We start from the raw sequence: 21,207 nt of genomic DNA, 5'->3' as shown, positions 1-21,207 counted from the left end.
CAAATTTCATAATTTTTAAATATTTTTATTCCATATTTCTACCAAATAGAAATTTTTAAAGTGAATCTCTAGGGGATTATAAGGCTAGCTGTAGTATTTATTTTCTCTAACACCTTGAGGAGAAAAGATGGTATGATTAAAATAAAACATTGGCTTCCTCGTCACAGATTTATTGAGCTTGTATTATTGAGCTTGTGTTATACAAAGATCTTTGATGTTTTGAAATGTTTGCCAAAGGCAGTGAGAAATGTATAATGCTGTGATCTTATTTTTAAAAGGAAAAAGGAAAACTGAAAACAGAACAAGTTGCTTTTTCAATTCATTTTCTGATGTTTACATGTAGCTCCATCGAAAGCTGGAGGAGCTCAGAGATCACCTAGAAGGCAATGTGAAAGGATACTCTCTCAGAGTAAATGTACGATTTCACTCGGTGATTTTTTTTTTCCCTAAACTTCTGCTGACTGGTAATTCCAAATCTGATTGGTTTGTCCTCTCATCTCCATCTTTTTTACTTTCTGTCTCTCTTCTCCCTATCTCTTCCTTCCTTTTCTAGCTGCAGCTTCATGCTCACATTTATGAAATAAAAATTAAATTGGCAGGGTAGAGGACACTTAAGTCACACTAACACTACAGTTGATTCAGTATCATTCAGGCTCCAATGAAAATAAAAATTCTTTTCAAAATTTGTGTGTCTTATACAACTGTATGATTTTCTGAGACTCTTTTTATGAGACTTCATATGGAGCTTTTCTACTATGTTCTGCCCCTTGTTGGATGTGTCAGCAGGATTATAAATTAGTGGCTGGATCCAAGGGATAGAGCCTTGATGATTCGATTTCAATTATCAAGGAAAATGATCAGTGTTAGAGTATCATCATAGGTAAGCTGGCAAGTAGACACATTTTTTTTTTCTGAATTAATAGACTTCTCTTAATTCAGACTGTTTGGGAATAGCTATGATAAGATTTTATGTGTTTAAAAATTTTTTAAGTTAGGCAGTAAATATTTCCACTGTCATATAACATCTTACAAATACTTGAGACAAAGGCTAATATACCCAAGACAACACTCCGAAGGAGAAAACAATACCTTATAGCCACTCAATACTGTGCATATGTCAGATAGACAATACTAACAGTAGTATATTTTTGTGACCCATAGTTCAGACTCAGAATGCTTGGTCCTTCTCGTAAATATATCTTTTCAAGAAAAATGGAAATAAAATCTCTGAAATGGTATATGATGTAAAATATGGCAGAAGAAAAGCTAAATTATTGCAGTAAGTAATTTCTGGCTCTATTTAACTCTGACATCCCATGCCTGGCACTTTTTTAAAAGTTTCTATCAATTCTAGCCTGGATTTACTTCTCCCAAGGTTATCGTCATACATTTAATCCATATTGCTATTATAGTTTTCTTATAAAGAATAAACAGTAATAGTGACATTATAATTCTCTGGTATCTCAGCTTGTTTCTAATTATGTACCATACATAGTTAAATATATCTATATATTAAATTTTTATTCCTAAATCTCAAACTTGTTTTTATTAATATTAATCATTAATTCTGATTGCTCTATTAAGTGATTTAGCAATTAATTCAAGTGTCTCATTTTTCTACTTTCTTGTGAGCCATTCTTTTCTATGAAAATTCTTATAGAATTTTTAAAATCCTCCATAATCACTCCTAGAATTATTCCACTATCTTTAAAAAATTAGTAAGAATTTATGATTAAATCAGTCTGAGCATACCTGGATATTCTTCTAGAAAGTCCTTAAAAAATTCTGGTTAATTAATTTATTTAGTGTCATACTCTTTGTAACCAATCATGAGAAGTGATTTTTTTTTTCAATCAGGCTAAGACTAGAAAGTTAAGACTTGTAAGGTCTATACAGAAGAGAGTTAGCACTAGATTAGGTTTAAATTAAAAGTTTTGTGCTTCAAAAATTGAGTTATATCATGTTACTTTTCAGTTTCTTTTTTTCAACACATGTACTGCATGGTACAGTATATAATGACTAGCATCAATGTCTTCATCTTTTGTTATATTTCACTGGGTCACACTTTGTTCTGATTACCTTTTTTTTCTAATAAGATTGAATATGAGGTATATCATGCTAAGATTCCCATTAACTAGAAAAGTGTGGGGAGGAGAACTATCAAAAGTCAAATTGTGTCTTCTGCTGACAGTTCAGCTTAGAAAAGATACATATCAAATAGCTGAATGTTTAGTTTCTTTCCTTCCCTTTAATTCCCATTACCCAGAATGCCTTATAATAAGCCTTGCATGTTAAAAATTGTTGCTTAGAGCAGAATAAGGTTATTCTCAGCTTCATAGTTTATATAAGCAGATTTTGTTTCTAAAATGAGATAATTTGGCATATAATGACCATTCCATCATGTGAAAACTTATTTTGGGCACCTATACCCAAGAGAAAGTATGTAGGTGCCCTTTAATTCATTGAAATTTTTCTAAATAGTTTAGTAAGAAGAAAGAGTCAGAACTGTGTTTGTACTTAAATATTTTACTATTACTTGGAAACGTGAGACATCATTCAAATGTTTGGGATAAGGATTTAATTAAATCATTAATGCTTCTGTTGGTATCACTGTATATTATATTTTAGAGAGAAAAGAATCCTCCATCCTTACATATTACAGGTAGTGGTATAAAGTGGAATATTCTAAGATGTAATTTTTGGAATAATATTAAATTCTATTTATTTCTCATATGAAAACGTACTTCTTTATCCTAGGTTGACTCTTCTATAGCAAAAAGTAGGATGTGTTAGGTTCTGGAATTATAAATTAAGAATGTATCATCATTTTCTGTATGTGGTACAAAGCTGAAGTATTCTGAACCTTAAATGAGTTTTTAGTAACCTTAATAATAATAAAACTATAATCACATGGCTTTACCATCTTGTAAGCAAAGTTTACCTGATTTAATGATTGCAAGTTACTACAAATCCTTAGACTAATAATGTTTTGAGAATAATGACTGAAAAATAATCCCACATAAAGGAAAAAAATACCTTTATATTTAATCAAATACAGGTATCTAGTAGGAAGAACATTAAAAGTAATGCTTAAGATTGAAATACTGTTTAAACAGAGTTGAGAAATAGAAAACATAAGATAATACAAACTAATATTACAAAGATAATGAGTCAAGGTGAGTTTACAAAGTTTAATTAGTTAAAGAGTGATGGAACCCTGAAAAGCTTGAGTGTTAAAATATTTAGAGAAAAAGAAGATAAATGTTCATGAAATAAAAACTAGTAGAAAGAAAAGAAAGGAGAGAAGTAAAACCAAAACCACAAATTTTGTGTTTTCTCAGTCTATGCAGTGTGATAGTAAATTTCTATTGAGCTACAAACATACAGATAGGTTTTAGGTAACCAAATATGTTCATTTTTTAAAGGCTTTGACAACCAAAGGGAAGATGATTCATGAAGATAGATTATTGGCACATAAGTGAACTAGGATTTAGGTTATGAAGTAAAAAGTGGGCTAATTATAAGACTGTACTTGCTGTGCTAATATTAATAAAGACAAGGTGTTATTTGAAGTGGAGAAAGTTAAGGGAGGAATTATCACTTCATATAAGACTATGTTTTTAGTAAGTTTAAGAAAAATATCTGAATATGTCAGAAAGTAATGTCTTTTTTGAAGAATGATTTTCTGAATGTAAGACTTCTGATCTTCCGAAGTAAGACTAACAGGAAATGGGGCTAATATGAATAATGGATTAGATAGTTGTGATTTTATAGATTTTTAAGTTAGTTCTGAACTAACTGTTCTTTCATTTTTGATGAATTATTTGAGAGCTTTTTCTTTTGCATTTTTATAAGCATCAAGTTAATGCTATCACTCAGGGGTCAGGAAACTATAGCCTCTGGACCCAAATCCTTTTCTCTCCTGTGGGCCCACAAGCTAGGAATGATTTAGGCATTTTTAAATGTTGGGTGGAAAATCAACAGAATGTCATTTCATAACATGTAAAAATCATGAAACTCCAATTTCAGTGTCCAAAAATAAAATTTTATTGAAACACAGCCACATTCATTCATTTGCATATAATCTGGGGACGCTTTCACACTACAAAAGCAGAGGTGAACAGTTGCAGCAAAGACCACATGGCACACAAAGTCAGAGATGTTTACTGTTTGTTTACAGAAAAGTTTGCCGAGACCTGCTATAACCGCTAGTGTGTCAAAGTGACAGTGACAGAGAAATGATTATAATAGAGTCTTTGTAAACTTACCTTCATTTTAGAGCTTGAGGAAAGGAGAGCTGCTCTTTTTGGGGGGAATAGTTTCAGATTATTCTGCCCGGAATAATATATGTCTAAAAGAGTTGATACCCTGATCTTCTACCTTTACATTTTTATTCTTCTGTTTGCCATTGTTTTCTCTAACTACTCTTTTTTCACATCACATCACACATACACAAAGTAAACCCACCATGAAATTAACATTACACCCTTCAAGTATAGGTTATACTATATATCTATTAATATAGATCATACTTGTTTGAGGAGATTTCTACAGAGATTTCGGGTGTAAAGATAAGCTCCAATCTTGCTCTCAAACTTTTTTAAAATGCGTTTTAGAGTATTTTTGCTTACATTGCATTTTTCTGTTTTTACTTCATTATGTTTCTCATCAAAGATCTTTCTCCTGGAGTCCAACTTTTGATTTCTCCTATTTAAATGCACCTAAAATCATCCTGTCTGTAGGAAATTTTGTGTAACTGGTAAAGACATCCTGACATGATCAAATAATATGTCATATCTTAATATATGGCACTTAACTATCTAAAAGGCATCTCCATTAAATCAGCCAACTTTGACTGAAGGAAAGAAGAACAGCTGGAACATTAATTAGTCCTTAAGTAAATATTCAGTAGCCTTTAAATGAGTAAACATCAGTTTATTAATTCTGCTTTCTTAGGCAAATTTTAGTGTCTTTGGCACTTACATGAAGAATATTATTTGAGCCTCCTAATAAGTCTTCCTTGTTTGATATGTTGGCACTTACTCAAAATAATAATATCCATTTATTTACTATTTAATTTATAATAATTATGTAACATCTTGAGTATCTTGGTAGATGATGTATGTCTTATAACTATGACCAGACTACAATAATGACAAAGATGACGGTAAATCAACTTCAGGATTATCTCTTTGGAAAACAGACTAATTTTGCTACCTTTCACTTATAGTATTTGCTTACCATGTAAAGTTAATTAATACAATTCTGAGGTTTCACTTCTACTGTGAAAACAAAAATGTAACATAACAAAAACCTGTCTGTGTTTAGAACAAAAATATTCTCATCTAGTACTTATGAAATCACCTACAGCAGCCTAAGACATCATGGAAGCGGTAACGATGCACTGTGACCTGTTTAATGCTTATTGCAAATTGCCCTTCTCAGAGCTGACTTTAGTACAAAAATAAGGTACTAATAAAAGAGCTCCTTGACAAATAAATTTCCCTAGTAACAGAAAATGGAGAACTGAGGGTGGGGGGGAGATAAGATTCCAACTGTTTTGAAAGATAAAGTGTTTCCATTTTGTGGATATAGTTATGGAGACAAAACAGACATGCAAAGTTTTCTTAGAACTAGCACCTTGCTGAAGATGTGTATGTGTAATTAGATGTGTATGTGGTTGGAAAAAAAGATTCCATTTCTTAAAATGCATATAATTGACCATATTTTAGAAAATACCTCCAAGTAACCCATTAAGTGGCAGTGATAACATTTTATCACAAATCTTTATGATGATAAATGTAAAGCCTTCCCAACATTATTTCACACAGTTCCGTTTTTTAAAGATAGAAGAAAAAGAGTTTGTATATTCATTTATTCATTAAACATTTGTTGAGCACCTATTACATTATTCTGTTCTGGGTGCTAGAAATATAATTAAATAACAAATCAGATAATAAGAGCATTTCTGATTCCTCCACTGTGTCATCTTCTATACTTTCTTTTCCCCACCTAAGTTTGTATTTTGAAACTTCATGAAGAATTTGTAACTAGAGACTGTATTCTTAAGAATTTAACTCACAAGGCATTGTTAACAACCTAATGGAAGTAGAGGCCAGTGAGTTGAACATGGCAATGTGACAACCAGAAAGTAAGAACAGGCCAGAAAATTATCAGTTCAAATTATGAAGATTAAACATGGTTTAGAGTATAAAATAGCTGTTTTAAAAGATAAGTGAAACATTCTGATAAAACGCCTAGATAAGAGTTTGTTTCAGTGTTTGTTTTTTTATGGTGTTTTTATTGATATATATATATTAATATATCACATCTACATGAATGTTCAGTAATATTGTGGAATGGAATAGTAGTAACAGCACATACGAATCAGAATAGTAAGCTGGCTTTGGTGCTCTCTTTAAAAACCAATATGAAGATGTACAATAGAGCCCTCATTCTATAAATAACCTCACATGTAGTTTGCTAATGTTAATAAACCAATGAAGATCAGTGTAGTACCTTAAGAGAAAAATGACCAGTGTTCTGCTTTCCAATTAACCTTAAATGAACATCTTCTCAGCAAGATAATACCACATCTGATCAGAGGAAGTCATCTCCGTCATGGACTTTTTTGCTTAAGCCAGGTTTGTTTTGTTTTGTTTTTTTAATCACAAGGTTCTCCTTAAATAGCTTGACACTTGAGATTTTAAACTCAAGTGTCTGCTTATAAAGCTGTCTTGTTATCTGGCAAATGCGTTGGTGATGGAGCCATCTGAGACCCTTACTATGCTATCACTTCCTCTTTAACAGTGTTTTCTTTTCCCCACTGCAAAACCAGGCTCGGCTTCCCTCGTGCTCATCTACTTATAGTGTATCTGAGGTATACTTTGCACGTGTTATCTTACATGGTCAACAACATGCTCGCCCTCACCATTTTTCTTATTTTATTTTCCTTTTGCCTTAATTTATTTTGCCTTGCACTTTGCACTTGGCTGAAAGGGATGAGGGTACCAAAAGGGAAAAGTTAACTGTTTTAAGAGGAAATTTCAATATTTTTATGCTGTACTGTTTTCTGAATAACTTTTTTTTAGTAGTCACTGTATCATGTTGAAATGGTTAAAATCTGAATAGCCAACTTGGTTGTTAACTACCACCTTAATTCCATAAAAATTTCTTTGAGCCAGATAATTTGTTATTAAACTAATATTGGCTAAAGACAAAGATTCTGGTTTTCAGACCTGTCTAGGTCTCTATGGTAGCTGAAGATTTACATTAAATTAGTGACAATCTTGTCCCATTAACCATAGACACAGCATCCCAAATTGGTTATTAAATGCAAAGTTAATATGATTCCCCTATTTCTGTATAAAATGGAAGATTTATTCCTTTTCAAAAGCTGATTAGGTTACTCAGGAAAATAGTGTCCTTGATACTCATATTTTTATAAAGTTCTTATAATCTGGAAAAGTAAAATCATTTATGAGATTCATGCTCTTTTAACAAAATATTTTACATGACATTTGAACTATGTTTTTTTGCCTTTTTCAGGGTCTAATTTCTTATTTCTAATTTCTTCTTATTATTATTATTACTGTGTAAAACCATAGCGGTCATGTGTTCCTGTATTTGTGAAACAGATACATTGAAATATTAACAGATTTTGAATACCTTTGAAGTCTACTTTCCAAAGCGGGGGCACTGTTGAGTAGCTGAGAGAAGAGAGTATTCAAAATATGGCTAGTAAATAAAAGGATTTTAATACCCTTTTAAGGTGTTTAAGAATTTTAAGATCTTAATTTTTTATTTTATAGGCAGAACCCATTTCTATACATATTTAGTGTTTGCAGCCCACTATAGCTACCTTGGGCAGGCCAGTATTGTTAGCTTTATTCTGTTTGCAGAAATATTATCTCAGAACGCCATGCAAAAAAAAAGCACCCAGTGAAACCATCTGAAATACCAGGTAGTGTTTGCAGAACCACAGGCAGGATAACATCTTTTTACTTTAAAATTAAAAGATTAAAAAACAAAAAAGCCTTGAAAGGAAGAGCATGACTAAACTCATAGCCTCATAAGGTTGAATTTATTGAATCAACAGAATTATAACCATCTTCTGTAATTTTTCCCGTGAATGTTACAGCTATTTTAGACTTTTCTCTTAAAACTGATTTAAAACTGATTTTGAGAAGAATGAAATTTTTTCTTGAAATATGTATCTGTAGGAAAAGAAAAGTAACGAAAGGCAGATGAATGACTTGTGAGAGCAGCAGACTTTCAAAAGGCAAGATTGATATCATCTCATCACCACATTTTCCATAGGTCTTTTCTGAATTCCCCAGGATTATGATTCCCAGTGCAAAAAAGTATATAACCCATTTCTTTCTGACACTTCATCCAGGCAATTCTCCATTTACCATGAGAGTGTGTAAGAAGTCTACCATTGGCATCATCTTCCAACACAGCCTACAGCATCCATCAGGGTATTACTTTCTCTGGGACAGCATGTGTGCAGGAGGGGTCTCAGGTTGGAATGTGGAACTGGCTTCTGGGGGGATGGGACTGTGTATGCTGTAGCATTTGCTCCATAGCACTCAGCTCTTAAATGAACTCTGGCTTTATCTAGACTTGTTATTTTCATTGTGACACATTAGCTTTATTTATTTGTCATAAAATGTGTTTCTCTTTTTGTCATTTGTGGTAGGGTTTGTTGTTGTTTTTTTTTTATTACCAGTGCCACACCTCTGTGGACTCCATAGGTGGTGATTATGTTTAATTTATGATGCTATAAAAACCAGTATCTTGAAGAATTCTTCAAGGAATCTAATATTCATGATAACCCTCTATAAACAGAGTAACCTTCCATAATTTTTTCTGTTTTATCTTAAATTAGTAAATGATTATTTTATAAAATTTTAGATTCTGAGTCTTAATAATTAGAATTTCAAGAAATGTCCTCTTTTGTCAGTTTTTCATATGGAAGCCTCTTGACAGAACTGTTGTTTAAGGGCATTTTTTATTTTATAGCATGACTATAGCCAAACTTTCCATGGCTCACTCTCTTCTTTCCCTCACATTTACATCATCTCCACTGACCTTCACTGTTAAAGGAATAAATTCTCCAGTACCTATTGCAGCACATAGACTTAATCAATTTCATGTAACTATCTTCTGTGACATTCATAACACCAAAAAATGAGCTTTGTTGAAACATGAATCAATCCATGAATTGTCCAAGAACAAGATAATTTCTAGCCTTACCTGCGACTGCACAGCAAATGTTTTTCCATGTAGCTGATTGCCCCTTTGTGAAAAATACAATTCTCTTACTATGTTATAGACTCTGTGTTTGACATCCCATTTATCTTATTGCAGTCTTCACTACAGATATTTAGAGAAGATATTGTCATCATCCTCATTATGCAAACCAGGAAACTGAGCTCAAAGACATTAAATATCTTGCCTAAAGTCATAAAGCTTCCAAGTGACTTTCAGAAAATTGTTTTTTCCTAAATACCATGCATTCTGTTGCTGTTCAGGAGTTATTAAAAGCTGGCTCTGGATGGCCTTCAGTAGTCTTACATTTTCATGGAATATATTTACCTGGTTCAGGTTAATCACATAGTTTTGGGTTTTATCCTATGAGAAGATATAACTGTATCTGTAAGATGTAAACTTTAATTTTAGGAAATATTAGACATATATTTATAATGATTCTTATTTTTCTTATATATAGCCATATAGTAAATATTTGTTGAGCACCTACTATTCCTTATTTAAATGTAATTATAGTAATTTGCTAGCTCTGTCTTGACCTTGGAATTGGCTTCACATTTAGAATGCATAGAATATCATGAATGTAGTGACATTGGTGTCACAGGTTGTACACTATTCTTCATCCCCTCAAGCCAAGTAAAAGAAAAAAACTCACCTTCCACATTTCCAGCTAATCTCAGCTTTGCTCCAACAGTGTTCCAGCAATGTTCGTTTTTTAAAATCTTTTGAAGATTTTGTTTCAGAATTTGCTTCGTTTAGAAAAAAGCCAGCATTAGTACTATCTCCTTGTAGAAATAGCGCTCCTTCTGACTTATTTGAAAAGCTGAAATATGCACTAGATGTAAATTGTTTTTATGATTTGTAACAGTAAATTTAAAAAAATCATTGAACCCTTTAAAACCTTATCTCTAATGTCTTAGATTTCCCAGCAGTAAGGTTCATTTAGATAATTTGAAATTTTGAGGTTAAATTAATTTTTACTATTGAGTGGACAGAGACTGAAATTTAATTTTATTTTTATTTAATGCTTAAGAGCTTTTAGCTACCTAAAGAAATGGCAGTCTTTTTAAATTGTAACTTGCAAAAACAGTTGTTGCCCTCTGAGCCCAACACACTTTTAAAACACCAATGGTGATCTAAACGAACCTTGACTGACAATTTGGAGCTTCTGCAATGGAAACTTCAGCTGAATTGCAGGTAGTAGATCTACATATTCAGGGGAGAAAGGAAAGATGAAAGAGAAAGAAGAAAACTAGATTTTAAACACTGCAACATTTTCTCCTTAAACAATAAAAAAAAAAATAGGGCCATTTTTGAACCACCAATAGGACTACAAACTATTTACATTGGAAGAAACTAATAAAATAAAGATTCTACACTGTGGAATGATCACCTAACATTTTCTACTTCACAAAATCCCATTTAGAAATTTTTTTAATAATTTTTTTTATTTCAGTATATTTGCCTGTGATGTTCTGCTCTTTCCTGTCACTCTTGTGTTTATTATTTTCATTGTTTATTTTTAATAGTTGGGAATTTGGAGATAATTGAAGAAATCTGTTAGGAATAGTATCATTTAAAAACACTAAAACTGCTGCTTACCAGAGTATATAAATTGTTTGGATCAAAATAAGAAAATTAAGTACACACCTGTCTCTCACATCCAAATAAGTGACGAGCCATAAAATAATGGGAAGGCACATTTAATGAGAATATTTGATAAATGTAGCTAATCAAAACACTCTTATAAAAGAATTGAAATGAATCAATTGACATTTTATTTTCAAAAAACACATAATGGGTACTTCTGTCTACTTGGGCATACATTTTTAAATTTCCATAATAAAAAGATTTTTAAACTGTTGTAGTTGACAGTGAAATTCTGCTTATCTTCATACACTGCCTCATCTACTCTGATCATTTGAAATACAAAAGAGGTAATCAATGGAACTACAGCATGAGAATTTTAAAGTGTAAGATAAGGAAATATTAATGCCGGGATAACAAATTTAGGAAGTTTTTGATGTAAGTGTTTTAAAACTAAGATGTACGCTATCTATTTTGTTGAGAGAGAATTATTCTTCTTTTAATTCTTACTTGTAGTACATACAATGAACTTTGTAGCCAGATCTACTTTCAAATCCCGGTTTTAATAAAATAATGAACTTGGAAAGTCCTAATACAGGAAGCACTTAAAAATTAGCAAATGGTGAATGAATTGTTAAACCAACCAAGTTTCTACATCCAGGTTTCAGGGAGAATTGATAATTTATATAAAATCTAATGGAGTACTGGGAACATAGTAAGCACTAATTTATTTTTCTTCTTAGATGTGTAAGCTCTAATCACCTCAGACTTAGATTTAGGACAGTAACTGAAACAATTGGATTCTCTTTGTTAGTCTTTCTTTCTTCTTAGGTCACACTAATCTTCCTAAGCACTACTTTAATTCTCATCAGTTCTCTAATCAAAAAAGCTATAATAGCATAACCCTGAACTGTTGTATCAAGAATAAATGCCTTTCTGCCTCTCTCCCAACATCCTTTATAATTTTGCCATCCACTGTTTACCTAATATTATTTTCTAGGACCAACTTCTCCCAGTTTGCCCAGGACTTTCCTAGTTTAACACTGACAGTACTATATCCTAGGACTGTTTTGGTTTTAAAACTGAAAGTTCTATATTCTAGGAACCCCCTCAGTCCCTGGCAAACAAGAGTAATTGGCCATTTATTCCCTATCATGCATCTACCACTCCAGTTAAGGGAGGCCTTCTTCTTATATTCCTTCTCTCTTATTGGCCGTTATTTGTGCTATTTTGTCTTTCTGAAATACCCTCATCTACTTCATAGCTCCAGTCTACCTTCCTCCAGAAAACTACCTCTACCAACTCCTACTTTATCCTAATCATGCTCTGAAGGGAATTTCGATTGTGCTTATAGACAGTATTACTCTATATTGCTTTTCTTCCTACCTTTTTTACTATTTTTACTTGCGTTCCATACATGTTGATGATCAACTCTCAGATTCTTAGAGTTTTTTTAATTATTTTTTAAGTTTATTTATTTATTTTGAGAGAGAGAACATGCACAGGGGAGGAACAGAGAGACCGGGAGAAAGAGAATCACAAGCAGGTTCTACACTGTCAGCACAGAGCCCAACATGGGCTTCAATTTCATGGGCTGTGAGATCATGGCCAGAGCCATAATCAAGAGTCAGACCCTTAAACTGACTGAACCACCCAGGCACCCCTCAGATTCTCATTTTATTTCTCACTGTATATGTACACTGACCAGCACAATAGCCAGTAGCCGCATGTGGCTTTAAATTTAAATTCATTAAAATTAATAAATTTGAATTTTAGCTTCTTAATAGCGGTAGCAAATTGCACATTTTAAGTGATCAGTTGTCAAATGTGGCTAATGGCTACCATTTTAGAAAGCATAAATATACAACATTTTTATCACCACAGAAGTTCTCATAATCAACCGTTGTTATAGTTATGATCATCACCATTTATCATCATTATTACTTCTACTTATAGCATTTACTTTGGTCAGAGATAATTCTAGGAGCTCACATATTTTACTGTCACATATTACTGTCACAATATAGTAACTACCTTGGCATCAACTATACAGCCCACATCTAGCTCCAAAGTTTTAAGCACCTTGAACACCACTCAGCTCCCAATTTTGTTCTTTTATCCACTATTTCAATATATGACCCTACCCCATTACTCAAACTGGAAATTCAAGAGTATCTTATGTCCCTTATGACCATTCAGAACCTAAGTCCTATAGATTCAGGGGTTCTTGTATATCTAGAATCTATGCCCTTCTCTCCAGAAATACTTTCAACGATTTAGTTAGATTTCTTTCTGGATTACTAGATTAATCTCCAAACCAGTTTCTCTATCCTCATCATTTATTCCATGAACATCTCTAATCTGTCTTTATATGGCTCACCAGAATGGAATTGCTAAAATGTTAATGTAATCATGTCATTCCTATACTTAAAATCTTTCAGCAGCTCTCCATAGTGTTAGGAATTGGCCCCCAATTACCTCATCAGCTATTCCTCTTACCACCTACAGTCGTGGTTGAAATTAGCTTCAGCCATACTTTTGCTGTTTCCCAGTTGCCAGGGTCCCTCATATCTGTAAATTACACTTGCCTTTTTCTCTGATTTCCTCACCTTTTCTTCACCTAACCAACATGTAATTGTCCCTTAAAACTCTGCTCCTATATCCTAGCTCCAGAAAGTCTTTCCCGATAATCTCCTCTCAGCTCCTACCTGCATCTGAGTTAAGAGCATCTCATGCATATCCCCATGGCAATTTGTTCTAACTTATATTATTACATTTATCATGATGTGTTATGACTATATGTTTACTTAACTGTCTTTTCTTTTGTATTGTGAGCTCCTGGAGATGAGACTTTTGTTTGAAACCTGTAATTCAGAGGCTAGTTCTATTTAGGACAAACAGTAGGTATTCAGTAAGTGTGGGATGAGTGAATGATTGAATGAATGACTAATGGGTATAATTAGAAAAGTATTCACTCGATTATTCATTTATGAAACTTGATTGAGTAAAGACATTGACTTAGCTTCTTTTGGATTTTATTCCATCTAGCACACTGAGTATTTAACAAACACATATTGACCAGATCATGAGTTAGAACCCAGTTTCAAATATCCCATTATATATGTGTCGTATATCCCTAAGATTTTCATGCATTTTTCTAATTATTAATCATGGTCAGTACTTCTAAAACATTTCAATTCTATTCTGCCTGACTGTTCCTACAGTATAGTCTGATAGCAATTTTTTAAACAAAAAAATAACAGGGTTAGAAGCTTTATTTTTCTTGAATGTGGGCTCAGACAATATCAGTTACTCCAGTCTCTACAACTCGAAATCCTTATTGACCTTGGATATAATAGGAGTGAAGAGAATCTCAAATTGTAGAATTGACTTTCTCTCCCTGCTGTTGAAACCTGAAGTTTACCGAGAGCAGGACAGCTTTATCTCTCTGACCCCAATCAGTCTCCTTGACATCCTGTTTGAAAAACACTGAGAACTGAAGTCAATGAAAAATCATGCTCTTATAAATTCAGATAGGAATTTGTATGGGAATCAGTAGTGGCACACAAAAAAATATAGAAAGCTGAGGTTTTTGTTAAGCCAGTAGTAAGTATTCCTTAGTTAGCTTTAAACAAAAATGAAGTCAGAATCTAGTGTTATTGATTGATAAATAAGTTGTACATAGGCCTCTGATTAAAGCTTCATCTATTACCAAGACACAAAGGGTGTATTGGCAAGCATTAAGTCAAAAGAAGGACCAACCAATAAATTTCCAGTGGTCTTTTTTGTTTTTATTGCTCTGTATCCAGAAGTGAGGGAAATTAACATCAAAGTGAATTTTACTCCTCCCTAGGCTGATACCCATGATTCTTTTTCTTCATGTACCCTTATGTACCGCAGACCAGCATTCTGTCTCCATTTCTCTTCTTTCCTAATTACCCCAGTTGTCTCTTCTACATGGGAGGTAATACCAATGCATTCTGGCACAACTTCCTATAAATTACCTAGGTTTAATGAATTCTAAGTAGCTCATGGTCATATCCTGTTTTGGTTCATACTGATAGATTTGCACATAGGTTTGGTTTACCACGAATCCTCTAATTTTTAAACATTCAGATAAGTATCTTCTCGACTACCAGCAATATAAATTTTCTTTGCTTATTCACACAAATATGAATTTGGGTACAACAAAATGAGGAACCTAGATTTCAGCAAATGGACTTCTCAATTTTATCTGGTCACCTTTTCCCCCCTTTTCAAAAGCACTAGGTATTTACCCAGAGAATACAATAATACTAATTCAAAGGGATACCTGCACCTCGATATTTATAGCAGCATTATCTACAATAGCCAAATTATGGAAACAGATCCCTACATCTTGGAGATAAGGATGCTCCTTTCCTCAGGGTATAGAGAGGGCAACTCTTATGACCTGTTTTGGGAACGAAGGGCAGGGCAAGGACAGAGATACCTCCTCTGCCAATGGCTTCTGCCATTTTCTCAAACATACTCATTTTGAAATATTTAACATGCCAAGATGCCATATTTTGAGGTGACATGTCCTGAACCCCATCATCATATTGTCCTTGAATTCCATTGTATATCATACTGTACAGTCACTCACCAACTTATCAGTGGAGCAATCCATTTTCACATGAAAATAACTTTATAAGTGATGACCAGATTTTTAGACTAGTGTTCAAAACTGAAATAGCACTATAGTGTAACTGAATTGAGAGTCAAATAGCCATATAATTTTTTAAACAGTACTCTTAATTTTTTTGAGTTTTATTTATTTTGAGAGAGAGAGCACAAGCAGAGGACAGGCAGAGAGAAGGAAAGACAGAATCCCAAGCAGGCTCCATCATAACAAAAGCCTGATGCCACACAGGCTCAAACTCACAAGTTGTGAGATCATGACCTTAGCTGAGTTCAAAAGTCGGATGTTTAACCAACTACACCACCCAGGCACCCCTAGACATACATGATTAAATGTAGGAATTTATGTATTTGTAACATTATCTATTTGTAACATTATCTATTGGGAAAATGCATTTTAACCTCTAACAGAATCCGGCCTAGTGAAAGGCATTTTTATTCTGACAAATTCTGAAATGCAACAGAATCTTTCATCCTTTTTCTTTCCTCCAGCAGCTCAAATGGGATATCTTCCTTAGAATACTCACTTACTAGGCGAAGGTATAAGAAGAGGGAAACTTGCAATTTGGGGTCAATGACTTCTTCACAGCCTCTTCAATCAGTGTCTGTTGAATGAATTTATAAATTGGATGTTTATATCAGGGGGTTATGCCTATATGGTTAAATTTCAATAAGCTTTCTATTACATGGTATTAGTATTGCTACTATCTCTTTCTAGTAAATACTGATATTTCTGACTTATTGAATGCCTTCTTTGTCCTTATTACCCTGTAATCAAGATAGAGGTCTTTGAGCCAACTTACCAAAGTAAAATAAATATATGACTGTGAATTAGAAGAAGTGACTTCTATTACCTGTTTTATTCATGAGAAAGCTAATTCATCATAAAAGTAGCCAACAAGATTCTAAATACTGTTAAAATATTAATGGTACAATTTTAAAGGAATTGGATCTTGATTACGCTGTGTGTGTTTTGCTTTCTACTTGAAAGTTCAGAGTGCCAAATACAAGTAAAAAAATGCTTTGAGCTTGAAAGTCTATAACAGATTTTGATGTCCTGAGTGATTGTAAAAATTGAAATTGATACGGTTATTTGTACCTAGTTCTTTATACTTTCAGTTTTGCTGACACTACCAGTAAGTCATGATTAGTCATCAAGTACCTACTAAGGATGGACACTACAGAGTAGACATCATCATGTTAGGTATATAGAGAACGTAGAAAAAATTGTAGGGCCTCATGTAAAGATTTTACAAATTGGTGTATTGTCTATTTTTTAAATTATATTTATGTATTCAGGCTCTGTTGTTCAAGTACGTTATGAGAAGCAATGCTATTGGTTCTAAAAAATAAAGCTATTCAATATTAGCATTAAAGAAAAGTCTATAGGAAAATCATCATTCTTCAGTCCTATGTTCACAAAATAGTCATGGGGAGAGTTATTTTAAAATTCACCAAATTATTGTTCAGTTCCAAAATAGAAGTTGCTTAGGGTAGTTTTTCCTAGAATAGATTTGAGTTCTTGGGACCTTATTATATAACTTTAGAAGTGCCACAATATTTCTTTAGGCCACGTTTTTGTCTATATAGAGATTATGTCAGTTATTATAAGTTGATGGTATGTTCATTTAATTTATTTGCCAAGTACAGATCCTTTTGGAAAAGAGAAATGAAGGCAAAGTATGATATTACTTTTTATTAACATTACTTATTGGAGGAGAATGAAAATGTTCACCTTTTGAATAATCTCCTTTGCTCTACTAAGTTATCTAACACATTTGAGTGACGTAGGAGACCCTGAAAGAATGAGGATGCCAGTAAGCATTGTAGGTTAGAATGAACAACTTATGCAAAGGTGATCTTGTTTATGTGAAGTAATTTTATGTATTATTTAAGTCCACTCAATTGAATATAAAGGCATATTTTGAATGCTATGGAATCCATTTTAATCGAACTAATAGTCTTTCCCATGTACTTTTAGCCACTTACTTGTGTTTATCAAATAAATGCTTCCTACCCTATTTAACAATTGCAGCTATCATTTTCCAACTAGACTATAATATTTACAGTCTTAATAGTCCTATGTACTGTGCTTATTATTCAAGAGGTTTTTTTAAATAATATCCTTTTATCTTTTCATAGCATCTTCTCTGAGACAGAATTTTCATTTTATTCTCATTCTTAACAAAAATTACAGAGTTAAAAATTATAGAGAGTTGAGGGACTTTCCACAAGATATACCCTATCATCATCAATATGCTAAGCTAAGAAAAAATGAGGAATGTATGGAACCATCCTTTCCATTGGCTTTAAAAAGTTTACTTTGTAAAGTTACATATATATAATGTCAGTATTTGATAGGTATGCTCATTTTATCATGCTGATTAACTTCTCTTCAGCTTGAATGTTTTGGGAACCCAGACTCACGTTTAGGTTTAGTGAGGTATTTTATATCCAGGAGTAAATATCAATGCATTGGATGATATATCGAAGCCACATACATCCTTTGAAATACATGTGCTTGTATCATTTATGAATCTACCCTTTAAAATGCTGTTGACTTAATTTTCATGTGACTTTTATTGCTATAGAAACTGAAAATTGTGAAAAATAGATTATTATATAAAATATAATATTTTATAATAAAACAGCTGGATTTCTGTTATAGATTGGAAAACCAATGTTGCATCTATTCCTTGGAATTGAGAGAGGAGGAAAAGTAGTTATGTTGGTACTCAAATATTTTGCATTTTAAGGGGTGGAAAGATTGAAAACAAGAGGAAGGAAGGTAAAAAAGAAGAAAAGGAAGGAAGGAGAAAGAAAACAACCCCTGTTTTTCATTCCCTTTCCTGCTTCAGTATTTAAGGAATAGGTGATTTGTTCTGATTTTCCCATATTAAATAGTTCAGTGCATAAGTAGCAACTTACAGAACAAGGGCAAATTCAGAAAGACCTTAAAGATATTTTTGGATTCATGTTCCATGAAACCCTGAAAGGAATTTAGATTCTTACGGACTTTCATAACCACAGTTTTTAATTGTGTTAGCAATTTTCCTTGTCTTATTTCTAAATCTTTCTTAGGATCAGAAAAGAAGGGTCTATTTTTGAAATTTTGTCCAGGCCATTCTGCACTCAATATTGCCTAGTATCATAAAAATCGGCTTGCTGCTTTTTTTTTCCTCTTTGGCAACTTGCTATTATCCCAGCACACAGCAATTAAATCTAATTCTGCTTGGGCTACCATGCCTAACTGTTCTCGTTAAGAAGCATGGCATGAACTAATGCATGGCTCTGTGAGAAGGCTGATGTGTGTATCTGCACTGAAAGAAAAGTCCTTAAAGCAACCAAGCCCTTTGAATTCAGTATTGAAGTTGCAGTAATTAATGATAAACTTCTGTGAATTGCTTGACAGAGAAGGCAGTTCCCCAGGAATAAAAGTGGGAACTATGGCAGAAAATGGTCAGATGCTGCTAAATTAGTCACAGGTACTTCTCAATTGTAGAGGTAGGCATCCCTTCAAAAAATATACATGAGTGGGAGAGTAAGGAGAGAGAGAGAAAAAAAAAGATGCCACTGGGACATGCAAGAGGCTGCTATGAGGAAACGAATCAATCTTCAATCTCAAATATTTGGCTTAGAGACAGAAGTACCTTGGGGTCCAAGGAAGACTGATTTTAATTGTCTTATCATCAGATTTCACAGCCTAATCATCCAGCTTTAAATGTAGCAAATATGATTTAACTCCTTCATATCTATGCCAATTCCAAAATCCCTAAACAAACTTTATAACTGCCTTCAATATGTTAAATGAGAGCATTGGTTTAATGATCAAGTGATCAGCACCCTTCATTAGTACCATTAAGCATTACCTTGTTTCATATGTGTATGTTTTGCTTACCAGAAAATAAACTGGATGCAATTTTTCCAAATGGAAAAAAAATGTTTTTCTTTTTTACTCTCATGGTATGGTTTCATCTCGAAAAGGTGGGAAACAAGTAAATGGTCCTGAAATTGGGCATTTAATCTTTATATTCCTAAATCATTTTTGTGAGCATAAATTACTAAGTTTTGCTTAATTTATATCAGGATATTCCCAGTGACAATTAATGTTAGTACAGTAATTGAACCCATACAGCTATCAATTATTCCAACCTTTGTATGTAAGTTAATGTTTAAACAAACAAAAGTGCTATCTGAGCAGAAAGCTCAGAAGCATCTAAATGCCCTCCTTTGGCTCATTTCTCTTTCTTTATTCATAGCAACTTTATCTTTAATCTCCCCCAAGACTTCTGTTTTAGAGCCATGTGACACAGTTCAAGAGTTAAAGGACAAGTCAAAATAATCTTGGGTTATTCATTCAACCTCAACTGCCACCATATAGCAAGGGTCTCTACCACCTCACTATTATATGTCAGCGGTAGTATCATTTCTAAAGTGTTCTTGGACATGTACCACTCTTTTAGTCCATCTGTATCATTATATTTTCACTTGAATTTAATTGACTGTTAACTTGCAATTTATTAACTAACTTTCAGACAAAACTGAACTCTGTTTTGGTCTGAAACTTCCCGCAGCTAGAGTTATCTACTCAGACTTTTCTTGACTGAATCATTTATCCTGGTAGATGTAGTCATACTACATTGCTTTAAGTCATTCTTGAAATCACTTTGGCTTCCTTTTGAACATACCACCCATAAAGGGAAATTTTGCTGCTGCTCTTGTGATTAGTCATGATGTGATTCTGTTTTCTCTTACATACACACATGATGCCTTATAAAATAAATGTTATGAGCAATGCCTTTGACTGTGGCCTATTGACTTTAAAAGACAATTTGAGATCAGGAATGATACTGGTGTTTTTAAGGTCTACCATGTGTTTTAAAGGTTAAAGTAAGAAGTGTGAAGAGAATAATCTGTAAGAATCCCCATTCTGTTATTACCTCATTTACTTTTACCTACTTTCTTACTGCAGTTCCTTACACTCCAGTTTTTTCTGCGCTTCGTTTCCCTTTCCGTGTGTGTGTGTGTTAACAGAAACTACCTGTCTTCTTTATCTCTAGTTGTTTCTTGTTTTCCTTTCCCTTTTCAATGAACAATAACCCAGTGCATCTCAGCCACTGAGAAAGTATTAATCTTAATAATTTCTGTTAAAATGAATGTATTTATCGCAGTTTGCTGTAAAGGTACAAAATAGGATGAGCATAGCTGCTTTAGTGTTTGAATATGGTGACCCAAACATATACTGGGCCTAAATTCTAAGCCAACTAATTCACAGGAATATGGAGAGAGAATCTGGATGAAACTGGAATAAATGAATTAGGGATACCATTTCTACTGTAATATCTCTAAGCCATACAGTTACCCTGTGAAAAGACTATTTATAAAATGGATATATGTACCTTTTTCATCTTAGTTGTATTAAAACATAGTGCTAATGAATTTAGGGTTACAGATTTGTAAAGCAAGTTGCTATCATTATAGACTGTAAACAAATCCTAAATATCCTATTGCAGATATATATGCACAGGAAGGACTGAAGAAGGATGTGTTGATGGTTCAAAATAAATCAACAATTAAATGAGGGAGACTGATTTTAATAAAAATTATGGTCAGTCTATACTATGCCAAAAGTTTTGAATTTTAGAATTATTAAAATATCAACTGTCTCATTTTCAGCATGTTGCTATT

The 21,207-nt window shown here is 33.1% G+C and overlaps 1 protein-coding gene across 7 annotated transcripts in view; it reads left to right on the top strand.

Moving 5' to 3' along the window:
• Positions 1–21,207, top strand: part of GPHN (gephyrin) — a 608,842-nt gene that overhangs the window by 425,742 nt on the left and 161,893 nt on the right. For 3 of the 7 annotated variants that reach the window (XM_029951674.1, XM_029951675.1, XM_029951680.1), the window contains one exon: positions 344–415. The exons of the other annotated variants lie outside the window; for them this stretch is intronic. In XM_029951674.1, the coding sequence (XP_029807534.1) occupies positions 344–415 (72 nt within the window). The remainder of the gene's footprint in view (positions 1–343; positions 416–21,207) is intronic. 7 annotated transcript variants of the gene reach the window in all.

This window comes from Suricata suricatta, chromosome 9 (genome assembly GCF_006229205.1).
Source record: "Suricata suricatta isolate VVHF042 chromosome 9, meerkat_22Aug2017_6uvM2_HiC, whole genome shotgun sequence".
NCBI classification, from domain to species: domain Eukaryota; kingdom Metazoa; phylum Chordata; class Mammalia; order Carnivora; family Herpestidae; genus Suricata; species Suricata suricatta.
This window is presented reverse-complemented; position numbering and strand designations above follow the sequence as displayed.